General features: G+C 39.8%; 1 protein-coding gene across 9 annotated transcripts; it reads left to right on the top strand.

The window, feature by feature from the left end:
- The first annotated feature begins 1972 nt into the window (after positions 1 to 1972).
- On the top strand, positions 1973 to 21171 carry LOC131252557 (villin-1). 9 transcript variants are annotated; one of them, XM_058253157.1, is made up of 23 exons: positions 1982 to 2194; positions 3764 to 3869; positions 6490 to 6589; positions 6830 to 6898; positions 6988 to 7224; positions 7614 to 7791; positions 7865 to 7997; positions 8154 to 8316; positions 8908 to 9058; positions 9160 to 9245; positions 9352 to 9507; positions 10455 to 10523; positions 10742 to 10810; positions 10944 to 11081; positions 12874 to 13002; positions 14464 to 14611; positions 14690 to 14751; positions 17729 to 17869; positions 18101 to 18226; positions 18452 to 18514; positions 19249 to 19537; positions 20280 to 20464; positions 20894 to 21171. In XM_058253157.1, the coding sequence occupies exons 2-23, from the start codon at positions 3814 to 3816 to the stop codon at positions 21005 to 21007; spliced, it is 2862 nt and encodes a 953-aa protein (XP_058109140.1). In that variant the 5' UTR covers positions 1982 to 2194; positions 3764 to 3813; the 3' UTR covers positions 21008 to 21171. The 9 variants fall into 9 exon arrangements, with proteins under 9 accessions (XP_058109148.1, XP_058109147.1, XP_058109144.1 ...); XM_058253160.1 differs by lacking the exon at positions 14690 to 14751 and adding an exon at positions 14752 to 14762 and having other exon boundaries at positions 3676 to 3869; XM_058253156.1 differs by having other exon boundaries at positions 3676 to 3869.
- Positions 21172 to 22430: the final 1259 nt, after the last annotated feature.

Here is a 22430-nt window from a genome sequence, read left to right as displayed (position 1 = left end):
ATAATCATGCTTTTTGTTTGTTTTTTTTCTCTTTCACATCCTTGCTCCATTATCTTGACAAGAGACTCTTAATTCTTATTTCAACCATCCACTAATTAAATTAGAAAAGTGATTGGGTGCCTTCACAGGCACGTAATTTTCGCGTATTCACACCTGTAACCCATCGATTCACTTCCACGGGTGAATTTTGAGCCGTTGGATGGAGCCTGTTTAGCTGTGGGTTCAATGTCTCTTTCTGACTGTCCATTTTTTACCTGCAAATTCAAACACACGGTTGTAGAAGGCACCAAATCAGCACTCATAAAATTTAATATAATTTTTCATTTATCTTGGATCCAACATGGACCCAAATTTTGGACGGTTATCATTTATCTTAGATCCAACATAGACCCGAAATTTGGACAGTTCCGTTCGAGCTGTAACCTGTGCAATTTTTAGTGTGTGCATTTAGTGAATTTCTGCGGCAGCCGTGGAACATGTGAACAATGGCACACGTGTGCAGTATCCTGAACGATCATTAGGTGGCCTGGACCTGGCCGAATACGTATGAAGTCGAGCCAGCTCGGGCAGGACATTTTTGAATTTTAGCTGAGGGCTGATACAAAAACTAATTGAGCCATGCACGTGAGCCCTGGCTCAGCGCAAGGTAGTACGTTGTCAGGCTGGTCAGATTGGGCTGGTTACCGGGCCCATTGCCAACCTGTCTATCCCATACAGGGAGCGGATTAGGTGTTATCCGTGAAACACCGTAGTTGGTATTAATCTTACCGTGTGGAGCCCACGTTGATTTATTTTTTATATATACACGCCATCCATCCGTTTTTACCTATCATTTTAGGACGTTTTCCCAAAATTTAAGCAGATAAAAATATCAGGTGGATCACACCAATAAAAAAAAGAAGTGAATGGATATTAATTTTTTTATTTTTTGTGGGCCACAAAAGTTTTGAACCAATTTTATATTTATAATTTCCCTACATCTATATCTTTTTGACCTTATCAACGGGTTGGATGAAAAATAAACATTACTGTGGGCATTACCGTGGGCCCTTGAAAGTTTTTAATGGCGGGTGTTCAATCACCACTGTTTCCTCTGGTATGGTCCACATGAGATTTGGATCTTCTTAATGTTTGGGAAAATGTACTAAAATGGGATGAAAAAACGGATGGACGGCATGGATATAAAACATATCATTAAGGTGGGCCACATTGTAAGTGCAACTAAGGTGGGTGTTACCCGTGTAACACCTAATCCACTCCCTCCTCTACAGGGCGCGGCGTCCGTGGATCCCTGGATCAACCGAGGTGGGTGGATTCTTGGCTGTGGGGCCCACGCGATCCATCTTCCTTACATCCATACCGTCCATCTGTTTTGAAAGAATGTTTTAAGGCAAAATGAAGCACATTCAAATCTTACGTGGACCACACCACCGGAAACGGTGGTGATTAACTACCCACCATTAAAAGCTTTTGGGAGCCACCAACTTTTTTTTAAACCATCCAACCTGTTGATAAGGTCACAAAGACCTGGATGAAAGCACCACACAAATATCAGCTCGATCCGAAACTTTCCTGGCCCACAATAAATTTTTAAACTTTTATTAGTCAATCACCACCGTCTCACTTGTCCAAAAAGTATCACGCGGCAGGAAAGAAAATCTCCCCCAGTCCATATAACTAACGAGCGCCCTTGTTGCATGTGGCCCTGATATCCCACACGTGTGATGTATCGGCACGTGCTGCGAGTGACCTCATCGTGCGCTATGGTTGGAAGTCCGAAGCATTTCTTCTTTTTTACAAAATCTCGCTGGGCGCGAAACATCTCACCTCGCGATTGACAGGCTACGACAGGCCGAAAGCCGCAGAGGAGCCCCATCCAGGGCTGAAAAATGGGCTCCACCTGATCTTGAAAACTGACAAAAAAAAAAGAAAAAAAAAGAAAAAAAGCACGCTCCATTGCTTTTCTTCCACTTCTCCTCGTCCCCACCTTTCCCTTTCGTTTTATTTTCTCCCTCTCTTTTTTCTCCTTCACTTTTAAAAAGCAGAGAATGCATTCATGAGTTCATGAGACCCTATCTAGGTTTTTCTCCTTCTCTCTTTTTGTTCTTATCCTTTCGATCCAACACCCTTCATCATCTCTGCATTTGATCGATCATCCGTCAAAACTCGAATCGACTGATTCTCAACCGAAAAGGTAGTTATATTTCACTTTTTTCAGTTATTTCTTACTCTTCTTCTTCGTGGCATATCGGTCTTGAGTTTTTTTTTCGTACCTTGAAGAGAATTGAATTTTAGATTTTCAATTCGGTGAAAAGATATGATATTTCAGCTTCAGATGAGTCTGTGTATGTTTTTCTTTTTTCTGTTCCTTTAAAAAAATTTGTTTTTGAATCTCTTATAGCGGCAATGTCACGTGCACAGAGGCTTTGTAGGTATATATGTATGTATGTACATACATGCATTCAAAGATCGTGAATTTGTTCATTTAAACATTCATATGTGCACATAGACACGTAATTCTGGGTAAACACAGTCAAATAGAGATGCAGGAAAGACGCAATCCATGACTCGAACTATAGGTTTTTTGTTTGAGCTGGTACTTCTGTACTAGTGGGTCCCTGCGCAATCAAGGCTGTTCAAAATACTGAGGAACTGGACAAATAGCTGTGATCATTAGTAGAGGGGACCACCAGATGGATGATCCTCATCACTGGAAGGTGGCCCTTACCAGTACAGAATGCTGGCCCAAACAAAAATGCTGTTAATTGGAGCAAGGGAAGATCATCTGAACAAGGCATGCATACTCAGAAACACAGCACACTGTGTAAGTAATATAACGATCATCTTGGATGAACACCATCCTTTCTTTGCCACGAGAATTTCTGTCTCAGATGATCTGTGATGTTGGCTAAATGCTTTATATGCTAGTTTTTTTAAGGTGTCTACTCTTGATGTTTAGGCAATTAAGCATTTTCTGTGGAGTTTTTTTTTTTTTTTAAATTTTATTTTTTGGTAATTCCAAATTTGTGGAGAGAAGTGGAAAATACAGTAGAATCCTACCTGTTTTGTAACGGATGAGCCCTGGACTTGAAACCAGCAAAGATCCACTTCCCCAGTTAGTGATGTTATCTGACAGTGCAATGTTTCTATAGGTTGATAAACCTCCTTTAGGATCATAGTCAAGTGTAAGATTTGCATGGACCCGTACTCAGTTTTTTGGTCTTGGTCACATGAGAATCATTTTTTTAAAATGGCGCATGAAATTAAAGTTTCATACAGACTACTTCATGTGAAAGTAAAAATCTCCCAGTTAAATCATAAAAATCCCTGATGTTGGTGGACCCTGCGTTGTTCGTTAAAGTTCAACTGGACAACCCATGGAACAATATACTGTGCTGCAGCAAGAATTACTAGAAGCTGTGTCCAACTCATCGCTAGTGCCACAATATCAGACCCCAAAAAATGACGGAGTGAATGAAGCAACCCCCTCACTCACTACCCTTCTTAGATCCAACAAGATAAAGATAGCATATTGCATGATCGTTAATCCTAAAAAGGTTGATAATTCTGTGTTAGTCCACCCACTCATAATTGCTTTGTTCTTAAAGCTGTGTTCTGTGATGATAATATCTAGCATTCCCACACAAAGTGAGTTGCTCCTTGATTTTGCATTAGCATATGAGAGAAAGCTATGATGGTGGTGATGATGGATTCGAAGCTTTTGGGGCATACCAGTAATGAGTGTATATTGTCTGGACAACAGAGAAGATAAATTTTGCTTAGAGCCTGGAACAGCAGGTCTTGCAGAGAGCAATGTCACTATTTAGTAAGGATGTGGATGCAGCTTTCCAGGGTGCAGGAGTAAAGGCGTATCCTTTGTAGCTGTTTCATTTTGTTAATATAACGTCATGGTTTTTCTTTACCTTTCCTTGCATTCTTGGCCGCAAGTTTTACACTTCTTGCAGCTGAAAACAAATATTATCCCCTTTATACATTGTGCAGCGACATGATCTCTCAAAAACATTTTCTGTTATTTTCAATAGAAATGCATTTGTTTGTTGTTGTTGTTAATATGATAATAAACTCACAAAAGGGGCATTTTTGGTATCAGACAGAGTAGAGATAATGCATTGCTGAGATCAGCATGGCAAAATAGAATTTAAAATTCAGTATATTCACATTAAACAACTCGGCTTACTAATTTTTTGTATGGTTAAGAAGCTTTAATTGGTGCTTGGGTTGTTGCAAAGTTGCAACAATAGCAAAAATAGCAAAATCTCTTCTTTTCTTGTTTTGTTGCCACATTTATTTTCACTTTTTGCTGGTCTTTTTCTTTTTCATTTAAAACTGTGGACTCGCCTCACTCAATTGTTTTAGGGGAATGGTTCCATAACAAAGGAATGATGGAGCAGAATAAAGCTTCACCTGTAAAATTCCTAGAGAACTGATCTATTATAGGCAATTGCACTGCAACTTGTAGTGCTGTGCCATCACCCTATTAAGTACTAATATGGCTCTTGTGCAGTCTGTACCATGAAAAGAGTAAACCCCACCATGAAGATCATCCTTCTCGAACATCCAGCTGATCCCCTAACTAGGTGGGTCGTGCCTGTATGTTGAGTAAGACTATCAATTGTCCATTCATTCAAACGTTGTGGCCCAACTGATGAGTGCTCCGCCCGATTTTTACATCAGGTCACTATTTTAAATATCGACGATATCAGCCGATATATCCCACGATATATCTTGTATCCCACCAGTGTGATGCGAAATGCACAAGTAGTGCGATATATCTCACATGTTCGATCTAGTAAGCATTTTCGAATTTCGATGCTCTTATTTTCGGATTGTGTTCAAACATCACATCAAACATGTCTGTAACCTAATCTAGTGATTCTTCTTTTGCTTTTGAATGTATTGCTTGTGTTTCCACATGTCTTCTTACATTTATAAATTATATGAATAGACATTGAATATGCTTGCATCAATTTAGTTAGACAACGCATAGATTAGGACCCCATACAAAGAAAACATGTTATGTGTACTTGTTTTTTGTAATGTTTTGATTTATAAGTGTGTATTGATGTTTTTTATAACAATCACCGAAGTTTCATCGAAAAATTCAACCAATTTCCCAATGTTTCCCCATGTTTCCAACAATAGCGATACATTTCACAATACAACTGATATATCCCATGCGATAACTGATACGTATCCGTATCCCAAGAATGCAATACGTAACGCAATACCGATATTTCGAACACTGCATCAGGTGATCTTCATGTTGGGACCTGCCTTTCAGGATATGAATTCCCTACATGAGTGGTATGTTGGTGGGAAAGATGGCATGACACCACAAATTGTGGTGAATTTGCCTGTAGATGATCAGTTCTCTAATTCTTAAAATGTGGTTGCGTTTTCATGTGCTCATTTTAAGTCTCAATGTTAAAAAAGAATGCAGTTTCAAGAGCAATGGAACTTGGGCGAAGTAGAAACTAATGTTACTTCAAACGGTATTTTGTTGCCCTGTCATAGTTAGAAATCTATTGAATACAGTATAATATTTGCTGGGGGTTGGAAATCCTTTTAAAATCAAATGACTTTACACTCCCCCCCCTCCCCCCATACACACACACACACACACACCCACCTATCAACTTGCTGTATTCAGTTTATTTTATCGATAAAATAGTAATTATCCAGCTTAGTTCAAGTGCTGCAGATGGAAGGGCATCGGTGTCTAATCCTATGGTTATGGTAGATGAGGGGAAAGAATGGTTTTTGTTGAGATCAGTCTGGTTGTCATCCCAACATCTCATCTCTGTCCCTATTCTGACACCTTCATCATTGGAGGTGCTATATCACTTGATCTCAACGCAAAATCCATTGAAACATGCTGGTCCACACCACCCAAATTGTGGGGCACATTATTGGTGGAGCCTATCTCTAAAATCACACTGAATAAGCAGTCTTAACCATTCAATTGATTACTATCAAATGGATGGTTAGAAGTAAAATAATAAGTGGTCCAAATTCCAAGTGCAAACTCAAATGGTACTATCATGTCCTCTTTGTAAATTCTAGGTATTCTCCATCCACAAATAGGTTGGCAATGTGGATGGTCTTAACCACCAAACAATTGTCATGTTTGGTTGGAGAGTCACCACCAGATTTGGAAGGACTGTATCTTCTACATTTTCTGCATGTGTATGTGCATGATAACTAGATACTTCAAATAGGTAATGAATCTGTATTGCCGTGTCATGGAATTTTCTTTTTAAGCATGAAAGTGGTATCCTACGCCATATCCATATCACATGCTTGCCATGTCTGGGTAGAACACATGTGTGTATTATGCCTTTCAATGCATACTTTTTTCCTGATGTTTGAACTCCCACTACGTAGTAATATACTCGAACGATCCATGTTTCTTGTCAATGCTTTTTCTTATTTTCTTCAGGCCATCCTTAACTCTTATTTTGTTCATAGAGGACTGGAAATCTGGTGTGTGGAGAACCTTCGGTTGGTTCCAGTTCCTAAGTCATCACATGGCAAGTTTTTTTCTGGAAGTTCATATTTGATCTTGAGTGTAAGTCATTTACAGGTTCAGCATCTCAACTATTCAGCAATATTTTAAAGTTTTAAAAACATTACTTTCTGACTCGAACTTTTTCTTTTTCTTTTTTGGGGTACCATCTAAGCAAAGGTGCTTTGAACTAATGAAAGTTTACTAACTGAGTAGTGGTGCCTAGTAATATTCATTGAACTTTGGTTCTTGTATTCTGATGGTGGTTTTTAATTTGACCGTTTCTTGTTACCACCAAGGTAGACAGTTATGCTTAAAAGTGGACTTTCTCAGCATGATATACATTATTGGTTGGGAAAGGATGCAAAGGAGGTATTTTTTTTTCCTCTTCACATTTTGATTCTCTATCTTTTTCTTGAAGGTTTGAAGTTTCTCTTTTGTTAAATGTCAAATGTTGGCAGATTGACTCAGCCCTGGTATCAGATAAAGCAGTTGAGTTAGATGCAGCATTGGGCTCCCATGCTGTCCAATATAGGGAAGTACAAGGTTGCGAAACAGAGAAGTTCTTGTCATACTTTAAGCCTTGTATCATACCCATTGAAGGAGTTTTCTCTTCAGAAGTGGGAACTTTGGACAGTCAGACATATAAAGTTTGCTTGTTAACATGCAAGGGGGACCATGCTGTTTATGTTAGAGAAGTAAGCATTATACGATTGAACATTTTGAGGTTCCATGTATTTGATTTATTTTCATTCTTTCATACTTTGTCAAATGCGTCGGATATCTGATTTTTATTTTATTTTTTGGGCCAAAATCCTGCTTGACTTCATGTTCCATGAGGACCCTGACATATGTGGCCACTCATGTCACATATATATGTGTGTTCTTTTTTGACATTGTTTATATTTATAAAAAGGATCAATCTTCGGTTTTTTGTAGGGCAAATATGTATGTAACACAATATTTTTCAATACCTATCATAAAATGGCGACATTTGTCATGTCAAACTCCTTGCGTCTGTTTCTAATTCTGCCACATGCATCCTAGTAACAGAGGCTACTATTGACTGCTATTTGCATCTGACCAGGTACCCTTCTCTCGGTCCTCTTTGAACCACAATGATGTATTTATACTTGACACAGAGTCAAAAATTTATCTCTTTAGTGGGTGCAATTCCAGCATGCCAGAAAGAGCAAAAGCTTTGGAGGTTGTTCAATATATCAAAGATAACAAGCACGGTGGGAGGTGTGAAGTGGCAACCATAGGTAATTTGGTAGCTCAATTTATAGTTTTAAATGGACGGGTATGCCACAAATTCTAACCGTTTCATCACTACAGAGGATGGGAAGTTTGTTGGTGATTCTGATGTTGGGGAGTTCTGGAGCTTATTCGGTGGCTATGCTCCCATCACCCGCGATTCACCTTGTGCAGTTCAGAATGAATCTTCAATTCCATCTGCAAAGCTATTTTGGTGAGCTTTCGAGCTGGATGATTTTGTATTGAGTTTGCCTATCCCGACCCCCTTCCAATTCTAATTTGACTTGATTTGTTTGTAAAACCTACATACTATTTGTTTTTCACCTGGAATGGTTGATGGATTTTTTATTTTTTTCCCCTTTATCCATAGGATGGATAAAGGAAAAGCATGCTCAATTGAGGAAACCTCATTAATTAAAGAGATGCTGAGTACAGACAGATGTTATATGTTAGATTGTGATATCGAGATTTTTGTTTGGATGGGAAGAAACACATCTATCACCGAGCGAAAGACGTCTATTTCAGCAATAGAGGTGAGAAATTGACTTGTGCATCTATATTTCGTCGTGTTTATGTTTACCTCATGTTTATACAGTGAATGACTGTTCTGTATTTGCCTGTGCACATGCATGATGAGTGTTTCTACATGTGCATTTATGTTCCAATGCACATGCAGATATTTCAGGCAGATGTAATGGGTCTATTTTAGTTGAGTGACTTGAGTCTTATGACACATTTATGCTTTAATGTTGAATCTGCTGCAGAGAGCCTGTGTGTACATGGCAAATGCTTTTAAGCTTTACAGACTGTAACACATACCAAGGCTTGTATTTTTCACATTGCACTTATCATGCGTCTATGCATGGCAAACATGCCAATTTGCATGTTTACATGCTGCTGTAATTCTTGGTTATATGCCTGTTTTTGGTGATGTGGACAGAAGGCACATTTGCTTCCATGTAATAAAGTGTGTGACTGTTCCTGCATTTGCCTTTTGCAAGCACAGTGCAAGTCCTTAGATGCATGTGTTTGTTCATGCTTCCCACCTTGATCTGTTAGGACTTTTCTTATATTGGAAGAATTCTTCTTCTGACTTACCTGCTTACCTGCCTGCTATTTCTCAGGATATTGTGGCTTCTCAGGGAAGGTCAACAAGCACACATATAACTTTCTTGACAGAAGGATCTGAAACTGCCACATTTAGATCATATTTTGATGTCTGGGCTCAAAGTACAGTTTCCAATTTGTATGAAGAAGGGAGAGGGAAAGTAGCAGGTTTCTCCCTTGCCACAAAATTAATAAAATCTTGAAAAGCTCAGGTAGTTTTGTTCCTCAGGATGATGTATTCTCAATGTATTGGTCACCTTATTTTACAGCCATATTTAAGCATCAGGGTTATGATGTGAAGGAATTTCCTGAAGACGATTGTCAACCTTTTATAGATTGCAGTGGCATTCTTAAAGTAACTTCTTTTCCTCAGAAAATTCTGGAATCTATGGTTCTAGATATGAATTAATGTCAAGCGATATCTCATTTCACAATGGTCCTTTGATTCTGAACTTTTTCAGGTCTGGCGAGTAGATTGTCATGTTGCCGCCGTCGTTCCAGTTGCAGAACAGGGTAAGCTTTTCAGCGGAGATTGCTTTGTTGTGCAGTACACTTATCCTGGTGATGAGAAAGATGAGCATCTGTTTTATGCGTGGCTGGGATGTAACAGCACTATGGTAATGCATACAGCTCATACAAGATCTATCTTTTTCTTGATCAATGGCCTAACAAATTGGTATCTTGGAAATAACTGAATGTGGGTTGTGTTTTCTGTGGAATGCTTGTTACCTCATTGAATATCCTTGACAAGCCAATGAATTAACACAATTGTTTTCTTCCTTCCTAACATCAGTAAATTCCAAGTATAGTGGATCAGAATACGAAGATGCATCCAATGCACAGATATCAAATTTTTAACTAAACTTGCTAATGTTTATTAACTTTAACTTGGCCACAAATGTTGACACTAAGGTCTTCCCTGGTCCATGTGAGAATTTTTAACAAACGTATACTGCCAAACTAATAAAATATATAGCACCGAGGTAAAATTGTGGAGAAAAAGCATATGTTAGATAAAATTTCTTATGCATGCTGTAGTGCGATTTTCTTTTCGTCTCTCTATGAGCCTCCCGTTCGTTGGATGTGCTGGTAGAGACAGTGTAGTATGTGTGAGTGATCTGGGGTTCAATCCCTAGTAGTATACCTTTGAAAAAGAAAAAGAAAAAAAGAAGACTCTATGAGCACCTCCCTGTATTTGTGTAATCCAAATCTTTTGAAGATCTATGATGGAAGCGTTCATGTTTCCAAAACCAAGGCACGCGTTGTTAAGGTAATATGCCACATGGGTAGCAGAGACATGGTCAACCTAGGAGTATAAATGAAGAAACTCATTGTGACTTTTTAATGAGAACTAGAGAAATACGAAATATGCACATACAGTTTGTTTCTGCTAATGGGCAATTATTTGAATAAGATTCTTAGAAGAGTAGGAATAATTGTCATTTGAGAGAGAGAGAAAGCGGGGGTGTGGGGGAGTGGGAGGGGGTCGTCCTTTGGTCTGTGATTCGCTTTGAATTCTATTTGATTTTTATTTTTTTTTCACGAATACTGTATTTTGATACAGGAAGATAGAGTTGATGCAATCTCCCTTATGAGTGCTATGGTTGATTCAATCAAGGCCCATCCAGTTCTGGTTTGTATTCTAGATTGGCGAAGTTTTCTTCTTTTTCACAATTTTTAGTAATTATATTTTATGAATGCCTCCCGAGTTACCTTCTCATGAATGCCATTAATTCAATGATTGTTATCACATTATATTTCTCATTTGACTTTCTAGTGTTGCACTGTTCTGTAATCTTAACAATATGGTTTTCCTTCTGAATCACTGCATTGATTTTCCTTCTATTCCAGGCTCAAATTTTTGACGGTAAGGAGCCACTTCAGTTCTTCTCGATTTTCCAGACATTGATTGTTTTCAAGGTGTGTACTATAAGCATCATGCACTAGATACACTAGTTTAATTTTGTAACAGATTATTTGTCTTTTGGACTAATAAATATAAAAATTACATATTGGGCATGCTTCTGTTTTTGTTATTTTACATTTCATGTAGGGCGGGATGAGTTCCAGTTATAAGAGATTCATATCAGAAAATGGAATTTCTGATGAAACTTATGATGAAAATAAGGCGGCTCTGTTTCGTGTTCAAGGATCAGGTCCTGAAAATATGCAAGCCATCCAAGTTGATCTTGTAAGTTGAAACTTGAGACCTTGTGTCTGAAATGAGAATGATAATGATTTGCTTTTGGAAATGTAAAGAAGAAACCAGAAAAAAAAAAAAAAAAAAACTAAAAAAGTTCCATTTGGACAGCCTTGTCCTGATAGGTCTCATGTCCATGGTTTGTCATCAACCATTATTCGGACAGTGGAAATTAGTCCAATAAAACCAAAGATAGTGTCCAAAAAACTAGCTTTAGTGTAGATTGGACAAATCTAGAGTTGGTTTTAGCCCATTTTCTATTAAATATATCTTTCGTAAACATGCATAGCATATGTGCCACATGAGACACGTGTGTGTGCCATAAGTGAGACTGCTCATCTTGAGACCACTCATCTTCAATCACCCACATGTGCCACATTCGACCTTCAAGCGCCCCCACATGTGTCATATGTGTCAATACCCATGTGTACATATGCCACACATGTTGCACATGCCACTGTGTGTGTTCAAGAGATCAACATGTGCCACCCATGCATCTTTAAGTAACCCACGTCTCAAATATTCGAATATTAATCTACAAGTGTACCGCATGTCCACACGTGCCAATGCGCCTAATGTGTACAAGAGCTACATATGCTAGTTCAAGTAGGGTCTTTGACAAATAGTGGGCAATACAACAAAATAGTCCATCCATACTGTTGTTCTCACCAAACATGGTAAGAGCTTCTAATCCAAATAATAAATATGATAAATGCTTGCAAAATATGGTGGAAAGCATGCATCTTTTTGTTGGAAACTGAACGGTTGCAAACTATGCTTGCAACTTATGATGAAAACCATATGATTTAGGGTGCGTTTGGTGGCAGCAAATATCATGACATTTCATGATTAATCGTCTAATTTGGTGCAAAATATGGAATCTGAAGGCTTCCCTTTGGATTCCTTATTTGGATGATTAAATTATCAAATATCGGTCTACTGTAAAAAGCTTTGATTTCTACTGGAAGTTAAAAATGTTTTTATATCACAACCTAAGTATCAAGCTCAACCGCAGCTTGAGTATCATGTAATTCCTCTTCTTTCAGATTGTTGGGATTTAGACCCCCTAACAAACCCAGATCAAGCTAGGCATTAGAAATTCTGTTCTAATACCACTGCCAATCTGTGTGCTCTACAGAAGCACGTACAATGAAGATAGAACAATTGAATAAAGAAGAATAACCAATAAGGCAATCACACACAGAACACAACGGTATTTTTTCTGTGGAAAACCCTTGCGGAAAAAACCACGGCACAAAGCGACAGAGGTACACTATAATCAAAACCTTAGAGTTTACAGATTCACCTTCTTAGACTACAGGATCACCCAATCTCCCCTTGCGATGTACACCTCTAGGAAACCCTAGATTGCTTGAGAAAATTCCTTCCTAAGCCCTTACAAGTGTAGAAACCCTCTCACCTCACAAAATGCTAGCCCTTAGAGAGAAAACACTCATCAGTACAAGCCCTAATTCAAAATTAGGCTTAAATAGACATCTATATTTATTGATTTCAAATTCAATATTCTGAAATCCTGGCAATATGCATTGGAATTCGGAATTACATTGCATGTCAAGGGGGTACAAAGACAATTGACTGTTTTTGACACTCCTGACTAATACGTATGTTTGCCTATTTGGTTACATTCCCAATCTGGAAACATGAACCAAAGCACAACGATTGACCAGGAAAAGTTTGCTTCACTTCTGATGTTTTTGTACTAGTTGATTATGATTTATAACATCAAAGCTAATCACTATTGAGTATTGACAATGAACCTCAGGTCTCGGGTTCACTCAATTCATCGTATTGTTACATTTTGCAAGCTGGAGCCTCTATCTTCACTTGGTCAGGGAATCTTTCTTCCCCAAGAGATCATGACCTTCTTGACAGGATGCTGGACCAAATATATGTATGTAGCTATCTCATTCAGATTCTGATACTCTGCATTTTATTTTTCCCCCCTTGCCTAAAGGGAACTAAATAGTAATGGTCCTTAAGGATATGTGCTTACATGCATTGTCTCATTGAATCATGTTTTTCAAACTGTTTCAATTTAGTGTTCAATCCTGTTGGACGTGGACCCCATGCGATGGGGCCACCAAAGCACCCACATGCATGGTGAGTCAAAGATGGGTTGCATGAATCAGCCACTAAATATATTATCTAGGATGTTGGCTGACGTGAATGATTCTTGCCTTAATGATGGGCAAGATTTCATCTTGCAATTGCTAAGGGCTCCTTGCTGTTAAAACTGACATTCAGAACCGGAGTGAAAGAGGTCGCATAGATTCAAAAAAATCATATCTCGTGTATGAGGGTAGGCTGACCTTCGTTCGTCATTGCGTGGGCCATCCATCTTGGCCAGAGTTGCTAGAGGGGTGGAATCTTTTGCCGTTCTCTTGTTGAACACGTTGATTGGGAGTTTGTTCAGGTCATCACTGCAAGGCTAATGTGATATGTCGCCCGGTTCGAGTTTGCTCCCTCCACATTGGTGTTCATGTGATTGGACACTAGATATAGCCACAATTGACAAATCTTGTTGCTTAATCATAGATGGTAATTGTGTCATGACCCTGGTGTTTCAGGTTCCACACCAGCTCTCCTGACACACAAGAGGGGGAAAAAGAAGAAGAAAGAAAGAAAGAAAAGAAGAAAGAAAAAACTGTTAAGTTCACCATATCAATGAGGACAAATAATAGTAAAATGATAAGTAGAGAAATGAATATAATGGCTTTTACAAATGCCATTGCTTGGAATCTACATAACTTAAAGACACGAGTAGAGTTTCCTGTTTCAAAGAACGAGTCACCAGATATAGAAAGTCTGGATAAGCTGCCATGCTGAGACATCTGTACAGTTTACTTGCATCAAAAGATACAAAATTACATGAAGTACTTCATAGAAGCGTAATATTGAAAAGTGTATTGGGATTAATGGAAAGGTATTAGAACTGTCAATCTGGTGCATAAATTACCCCAGCAAGCAATAGGCAGGATATCAGGGAGCTGTCAATAATAGGAAAGGGGGCGGTGGTGTTTTGTAGAGACATTGGCTGTCCCAGTATTTTTGTAGGTAAGGCAGTTCCAGCTCCCAATAAAGACCATGCAGCTGCCTTTGTAGGGAATCAAAGCTGAAAGAATCACCAGATCTTCAGTTTCAGTAACAGAATTTGTGTTTCCGGTATCTGGATACCACGCAGAAGTCAAGGTGTTCTTCAATAGCAGCCTTAACTTCTGGGCACAAAGCAGTTTTCTGGAGGCAATATTCATACTGATATTATATGGATTCTAACTGAGAACATATGTTTCACTTCAATTTGTCTTCTTCATTGCAATCCAATTTGATTTCCATTTATTGACTTCTTTAACAGCCCACGCGACAAGCTATATCAGTAAGGGAAGGCAGTGAACCTGACAGTTTCTGGGATGCAATTGGTGGTAAGGCAGAATATCCAAGGGAAAAAGAGATTAAAGCATATGAAGAAGATCCGCATCTGTTTACCTGTACCTTTACTGAAGGTGGGCATCATTTCTTCTCATATGTAATTTTTACTATCAAAAGATAACGTGGTTCACCTCAGCTATAATCGTCTCTAGCAAACATTGCTAACAACAGCTTGTGGTTCGTTTGCTCCTTGATCGCGTTCTCATATTTTCAGGTGATTTCAAGGTACTCTTCACATACACAATACACATCTATTGACTTTCATGGGCATTCATTCATATTTCAGCAAGAACTGATCCACACCGTAGAATCCATGTGTCTCTATATGCTTATAAAATCCAGTAAGTTGGCTACCCCATTATCATCTCTCGAATTATGACCAATCTACGTCAAATTCAGCTGCCATATCTAAAACCTACTCAAGAATGATAGAGCATATCCAAGGTCCATCCTCTTTGTCAAAGCCTGTTTAATCACTCCAAGAGAATAACCCTATGCAATAAGAAGACCTGGCAAGATTGATGGAAGTTAGTGTGTTTAACCAAGAAGTTTCCAGTTTGTGTGTGGATGAAGATATGTATTTCTAAAAGTAACAGGCATTTTCATAGTTCCTGAGGAAAGGGAAATGTGGTAGATGTCATAATGTGAAGCTACATCATTACTAATTAGCTTCAAAATGAGAGACTACAAGATACGTATCTTCAATCCTTAACAAAATATCCAGATGGCTGATTGGCTCCGGGAACGTTAAGTTTTGGCTCCAAAACTGGACAGGAAAGGGCCTTCTTTTAGGTGCAGCCACCTCTCCTCCGCAGCCTCCTCTTAGAGACATGCTTGTCTCCGAATTCTGGGATCCATCCGGTACCTGGAACCTCACCCAAGCAGGAAACCTCCTGCCCCCTCAGGCCATCCAAGCTATCACAGAATGCGGTATAGTGTTCACAGACAGAGAGGATAAGCTCAGCTGGAACCTCTCCCCGGATGGCAAATTCTCTCTCAAATCAGCATGGGCCAACCTCCGCTCATCACGGCCTAAACAAAGATGGGCTATCTGGGCCTGGAACCAGTACATTCCTCCCAAGATAGCCATTTTCTGCTGGAAGGTAATGCACATGGTAGTTCCTGTTGATGCGGCTGTCCAACGCGTTGGGATTAGTCTTGCCTCCAAATGTTCTTGCTGTGATTACCTCACCTCTCCCGGCGTCGATCCTTCCATCCGACCTCCTCTCCGGTAGACTGCAACCGCAAGCCCGCAGCCCAACATTCCAAACGCCCTAGCATCTACGTCTCATCCCCAGCAAACCTGCCCTTTTCTCCCTCGAAATGCAGCACTTGACTCCCCACCCAGCATTCTCCCTGCTTAGCAAATAGCTGCTGATCTGTGCCAATCTCCCCCATCTCCTTCCCGGCATCTTGGGCCCAGCCCCCTCTCCTCTCCCACCTGTACAGCCGGTCCAGGCAGGCAACCATGCTGGCCTCCCCTATCGACCGTGGCCAGTGGCCCCCTCCACAGCATCAACCGTCCATCCAGCCCCACTCCTCCTCAAGCATCAACCACTACCCAGCAGGAGCCTCACCCATGCCCTCCCCATGCTCCAAACAACCTTCGGCCTCCACCCCTCCTCAGCAGCAGCCACTCCCACCAGCTCCACCCATTCAGACCCCATCTTGGGTCCTAGGCTACACAACCCCTAGCCCAACTTGCCAGATTCCCCTCCCCCCCCCAACCACACTCCTTCTTCCAGCCCCAATTTCTCCCATCAATAACGCTATCTTCAGCCCCCAGCCTCATGCCAAAGATATTCACCACCTCTTCTCCCACAACAAGATTGCGTCTAAGGTCTGGACCCACTTCACCACCCTCTTCCAAATGCCTCTCAGCCAAAACCAGTCTATTTACGCTATAATTCACCAATGGTCCTCAGCTGCCTCAACGTCTTCTCTGCGTCGACTTCTCATTGGTTTGGCCCCAGCTATCATTGTATGGGAAATCTGGATTGGCAGGAATGGAGCTAGATTTGATAACAAGACTTTTAAGGCCGATGCCACCATCATCAGAATATCTAACCGACTCATTGAGATAGGTTCGCTCCTCCCTGATATCGACCACTCAAGATGGCAAGAGCTAGTCCTCGGAGGCTCTCAAGCAACTCATTCTGCTCCTCCCTCTTCCATGATTGCCTCTGTTGTCAAGTGGGTCAAGCCTCCTAAGAATTGGATCAAGCTGAACGTTGATGGCTTTGCCAAGAGAAACCCTGTAGCAGGGGGTGGGGGAGGCGTGTGCCGCGGCTATTGGGGTAATATGATCTTTGCCTTCCACAACCAGTTTGGTCAGGTCTCCAACATGGTGGCAGAAGGCCATGCCATGGCTGACGGCATCCATTTGTGCAAAGTAATGGGGTTCTCCTCCATTATTGTTGAAACGGACTCCCGTACTCTATTCGATGTGGCCTCCTCCTCCTCTTGTGGCTGGAATCTCTGGTACCTCCTTGGTTACATACACCAGCAATCCCAGCCCCTGAACCTTCGCTATTCCCATACGCTCCATGAAGGCAACTCTGTGGCAGACGGTCTTGCTAACCTAGCCAGCAGTGGCTCCTTTGATAGACTGTATCTCAGGCCATTAGATCTTCCCCGTCTCATTAGAGGTAACCTTGTCCTGGACAAAGCTGGTATGGGCTGTGTTAGACATCGTAAAATCAAGAAAGAAGTTGGGTCAATCACTCCTTCCCGTCCAACCAACCCCTCTCTACCTCCTTTTCATCTGATCCTGCTAAAGAGACTGCCCTCCTCTAGTCTCTCCCTCCCTGCTGTGGCTTCTCTTCTCTTCTATACCTTTGTATTTGATTTCGGTATATGATAGTTGGGGCCCGATTGTGTTTTCCTGTCAGTCGTGGCCCCGTCCGAAAGGATGTACATTGTCTCATCAATACAAATATACAAAGTTTTGAAAAAAATAAATAAAAAAAATCCTTACAAAATAAACACAATAAACTGTTCTTGTTCTTTATGCATGAGAGCAAAATAATGTATGTAATCAACAAGTAAACGTAATACCAAATCTCCTTCTATGTCTCATTATTGTCTCTTTAATTTCAAGACTATTGTTTTCTGTGATAAAGTTCCCCTATGATCAGGCATCTAGCAATATCCTTTCATCTTACTTTAAAAAAAAAAATAAAAAAATTCAGGTGAAAGAGATCTTCAACTTCACTCAAGATGACTTGACTACTGAAGAAGTATTAGTGTTAGATTGCCACAGTGAAATCTATGTCTGGATTGGGCAACATGCAAATATCAAATCTAAGCAGCAAGGCCTCACTCTAGGCAAGGTATTACAGCTTATTGGCCTTCCATCATATGTTTCTGTTTTTGTCATATGCATTATGAATTTGCCAGCTTTGGCGGGGGAATGATATTTCTTGTTCTTTCAGTATATAAATTCTAATGTGCATATATTGTAATGAAGTGATCCTCTAAACTAGCACTCATCTTACATGTTTTCCTTTCTCCACCCATGCATATTTGTCCTTTTCTTATTCCTTTTTGCTTGTAACTTGCAGAGATACCTTGAGGCAGACATTCTTCTAGAAGGACCGTCTTTAGAGACTGCTATATATGTTGTTACAGAAGGACATGAACCACCCTTTTTCACTCGGTTCTTTGCATGGGATCCGTCAAGGGCATATGTAAGTGTATCATTTCCCATCATTCCATTATACCAATCTGGGTTCTTTATATTCAGTGGTGATAATCGTCTTTCATTTGACATGGCAACTATTCTTTTTCGGTCAATAAGAAGAGGTGCAGGTTTATGAAGAGAAATTGCTGAAATTTCCTTAGATCCTGTTATAGATGTTTATTGATTACTTTTGCTCATGCAATTAGACTTTAGTTGGTTGATGTCATTGCAGATGCATGGGAACTCATTTGAGAGAAAGCTTGCTATTTTGAAAGGATTGGCACCAGAATTGCAAGTAAGTCATCAACTTTACTTCCTTCCAATTTTCTTCAGGTTTCTGATTAAACTGTCGACTTTCTCACAGAATAAAACATGAATAGATATGAGGTGAGCATTGTCCCACAAAAAAATAGATTTCTACTTGATATTCGAACAAGTCCGTAAAAATGGAATCCATGAGAATTCATCTTTGAATAGTGCTCATGGAAATCATCATTGAAATTACAATTTTTTTTTTTTTTTTCATTCTTTCCCAATATCCATACAAGGCCCTGAGGTTAGACTGCAGTGAAATGAACAGGAATTCATATTTCAGGTGGATTTCTAATGGCTTGTAACTTTCAAGCATTTGGATGAGCAATTATAGGATCTCCATAATGGTTTGTTTGATTTTTATTAGTGTCTTTCTTGGATCCAAAAACACAGTGGTGCCCCAACCTGCTGTTCAGCATAATGGTATGAACATGGTCTGCTTATGCATGTAGCAAAAGGTGACATGTCATTATCACTGTGATCCTCATTATTATAAAAAGTTACAGGTTACCTTCATTTCTGTGTGGCAAAATTGCAAAAATGAATGCATCAATTTTATGTCTTCATCCATCTCTATTCAAAATTTCCCTTTTCAACGTTCATGAATCATACTTGCAAAATTGGAAAGGGGGGGAGCATGAAATATATGTGTCCCCAGTTTGATAAAGGGGATATTTTCTATGTATGCTTTAATAAGCAAATCAACATTTTGTGCAGACACCTCAAAGAAGTTCACAGTATGGAACGCGCCACTCAGAATCCACACCAAATGGTTCAAGAAGCAGGTCTCTCAGTTCCAGTGGGTTTCATTCAAGAACTGGATCTCCTGCATCCCGCGCTTTCTCCCCAGGTATTGATGCTCCAAACGGTCGCCGCTTGTCCAGCCCAACTCCAGTTGCTCGAAAACTCTTTCCAGGAGCAACTCCTGATCGTAGTGCTGGTAACGAAGCCTCCACAGCTTTGCACCAAAAGAATACTCAATTGTCTCGATTTCTCAAATGCAGAGGTACATATTTTATATAATGCCTCACTTGAATGATGCCTGGCCTGGGTCCTTTTCCTGTCAGGTTACATGCTTGCTGGTATCAGACATGTGTAAGGGTGTCAGACAGACAGCAAACCTAACATGCCAAAATGTCATGCAGTTATATCATATATGATGAAAGGTCAAGCAATAATTAAAATATACAGGAGAGGGTACTTGGATAAATAAAAGTACACTACAACTACATGAACCCGATGTAATTAATACCAAAAAGCAAGGAAAAAGGTAAGCTAAGGGCATGTTGGGTATGTGGAATCCATGGAAAAAGAAAGGAATTTTTTTTTTTTTTTATCTAATGATGATTCTCATGAGAACTATAAAAATATGGATTCTAATTTTGAGTTCTTGTTTTGGTAGCAAGTGGAAATCTCATATTCCTTTCACAATACTCACCTAGTTTCTTGTTCATGAATCCAAATTATGGAAAAGTGTAATGATTTCTGGATGGAATCTATCATTTTCTTTGCTTTCCAAAGATCAGAAATCATGACATCAAAGGAAAACCTTTTTCCTTTTCCATTGTTTGGCATGGAATTCATGGTTTCCAAACATGGCCTAGGTTTTGCCCAGAAACTGGGTCACATTGTCTGATATGTCTACTAATTTCTTTTTAATTGGAATGTCCTCGTCACATGTCCAGACTAATTACTTGTGTGGCTTGATAAGAAGTTGGTGTTTGTTTTTAAATATATTTCCTTTGCAGATGAATCACTAGGATCTTCCCCAGTGACAGAGGAGCAGAATTCCAGTTTGGAGAAATTCAGAGCCATGACGATTCCAGGTGATGAAGGAAGTGAAACTGATAGTAAACTCAAAACCTTCCCTTATGATCGCCTAAAAGTGACTTCAGACAATCCAATAACAGGAATAGACATGACCAAACGAGAGGTATGTTCATATACACTCGTCTAAATATTTAGAGAGGGGAAGCACTATTTACACTCTTGACTTCTAGCAGCAATCTTTTCTTTTCTACTTTGGGTTATATGACAATAAGATTTTGTACTATAACCAAAAGTAGAATGAGTGGGTGCCACTCTAGCAGTTGTTTTTCGTTTCTCATCTTCCTCCTCCTCCTCTCTCTCTCTCTCTCTCTCTCTCTCTCTCTCTCTTTTCCCCCATTCTCATATTGCTTTTTGTTTGAAACAAAAATCTGTGCCAGCTGCTTTCCCCTTTTCTTGTTTCTTTGCTGGCAAGCTTGCTGCAGCATCTAACTGAACTCTTCAAACTCATGCTACAATTGGCCTGCTTGCTGTTGAGCTTGTTAAAGGTTGTTGCATCTCTTATTCAGTCATTAAAAATTCTTATGGTATGTAGGCATATCTGTCAGATGAAGAGTTTCAAGAGAAGTTTGGAATGACCAAGAAAGCCTTCTATGAATTGCCCAAATGGAGACGGGACAAGCTCAAGATGGCAGTTAGTCTTTTCTAAAGTATATGATATCAGCGTTAACTTAATTGTAACCAACGTCAGTGCGGAGGCTTCCATTGAGAACTAAGTGGCCTGCTTCGTAGGAAGTTGGATGTTCTAGTATTCTGGTTTTTAGATGAGAGATACATGATTCAGGGCGGTTAAAAATTAGTAGTTTCACTTTTCATTTGGTGTTCTGAACCGAAGACGTGGCAAAATGGTCCATGACTTGTTGGGTGGGTCCACAGTAGATCGGAAATGAATAACTTATACTGGCCAGATGCTTAAGGACTACAAATGGAAAGCATGAAGGCTTTTCTTGAAATGGCCAGCGTTGAATGAGAAAGGTCCATGGACTGGACAGGTAAGATGATTCATTTCATAAGATTTTCTAATGAGGCCTATCCATGCCGGTTGTCACCCATCAAACATTTTGAATCATGGACTGTTGCATGACTAGTTCAATCCTAGATGCAGAGTACTAGATAAGGAAATTGGTGTCATGCATTCAGGTTAGAATTCCACTTCGATAAAATATTATCTTCAAGGATAATTAACCATACTCTTCTAATGAAAGGATCAGATGTTCTGTTGACCGTATGACACTGCAAACTATCTAAATGCTAGATGCCTGTTAAACATGGCGAGATGCATCCTCTATAAAATGGAATGCTGCTGGAATGTTTGCTGAAGAATGCAGCCTGCATAGCTTCCCAAAAAGGTTTGAGAAGGTCTCAATCAAATTCACTAAGCTCCTGCCAGTTTGGGAAGATCAAACACCTTTTGCATTTTGCAGGTCCAGTTATGATTTTTGTATTCTAATGTTGATGACGGCTCTTCAAATCTTACTTTGGATGTGGTTTGTTTCTATGAATTTCTTAGAGAAAAGCTTATTCTCTCTTTACAGTCTGACTAGATAAGAATCAGAATATGATCTTAGACTTCAGCCTTTGCACAATATATTTACTTATTTCCGGCAAGTGGTTTTCAGTAATCCAGACTGTTGGTCCCAACTATAAATGGGCCATGCCACAAGGATCTCCTGGATAGGATGATCCGAACATTTCAAAGTGGGTAACAATAGATTGTTGAGAATATAAATGGGTTAATTGTCCACACTCAACTCAAAAAAGGTGCAGGATTGGCATTTGGGATCTTCCAATCTTGGAGATTTCTTTTAGGGGCACAATGCACTGATGGTGGCATGCAAAACCCTGTGATCTGTTTAATGAAACATGGGCTCCACTAGATGGAATTGGAAGCCCTAGGGCAAGGATCTCCAGTAGATTATTATCATTAAGCTATGTGAGGAAGGATGAAGCATCTCCATCACATAATGAGTGGGTGATGGTTTTTGGTGCTACTATTCCTTCCGAAATGACAAGGCCATTATTTCATCAATAACTCTTAATGATCATCAACTTCGTCATTGGCATGAAAGAAA

The sequence above is a fragment of the Magnolia sinica genome, chromosome 8 (genome assembly GCF_029962835.1).
Source record: "Magnolia sinica isolate HGM2019 chromosome 8, MsV1, whole genome shotgun sequence".
NCBI classification, from domain to species: Eukaryota; Viridiplantae; Streptophyta; class Magnoliopsida; order Magnoliales; family Magnoliaceae; genus Magnolia; species Magnolia sinica.
The sequence above is the reverse complement of the archived record's forward strand: the minus strand, read 5'-3'. Positions and strand labels throughout refer to the sequence as shown.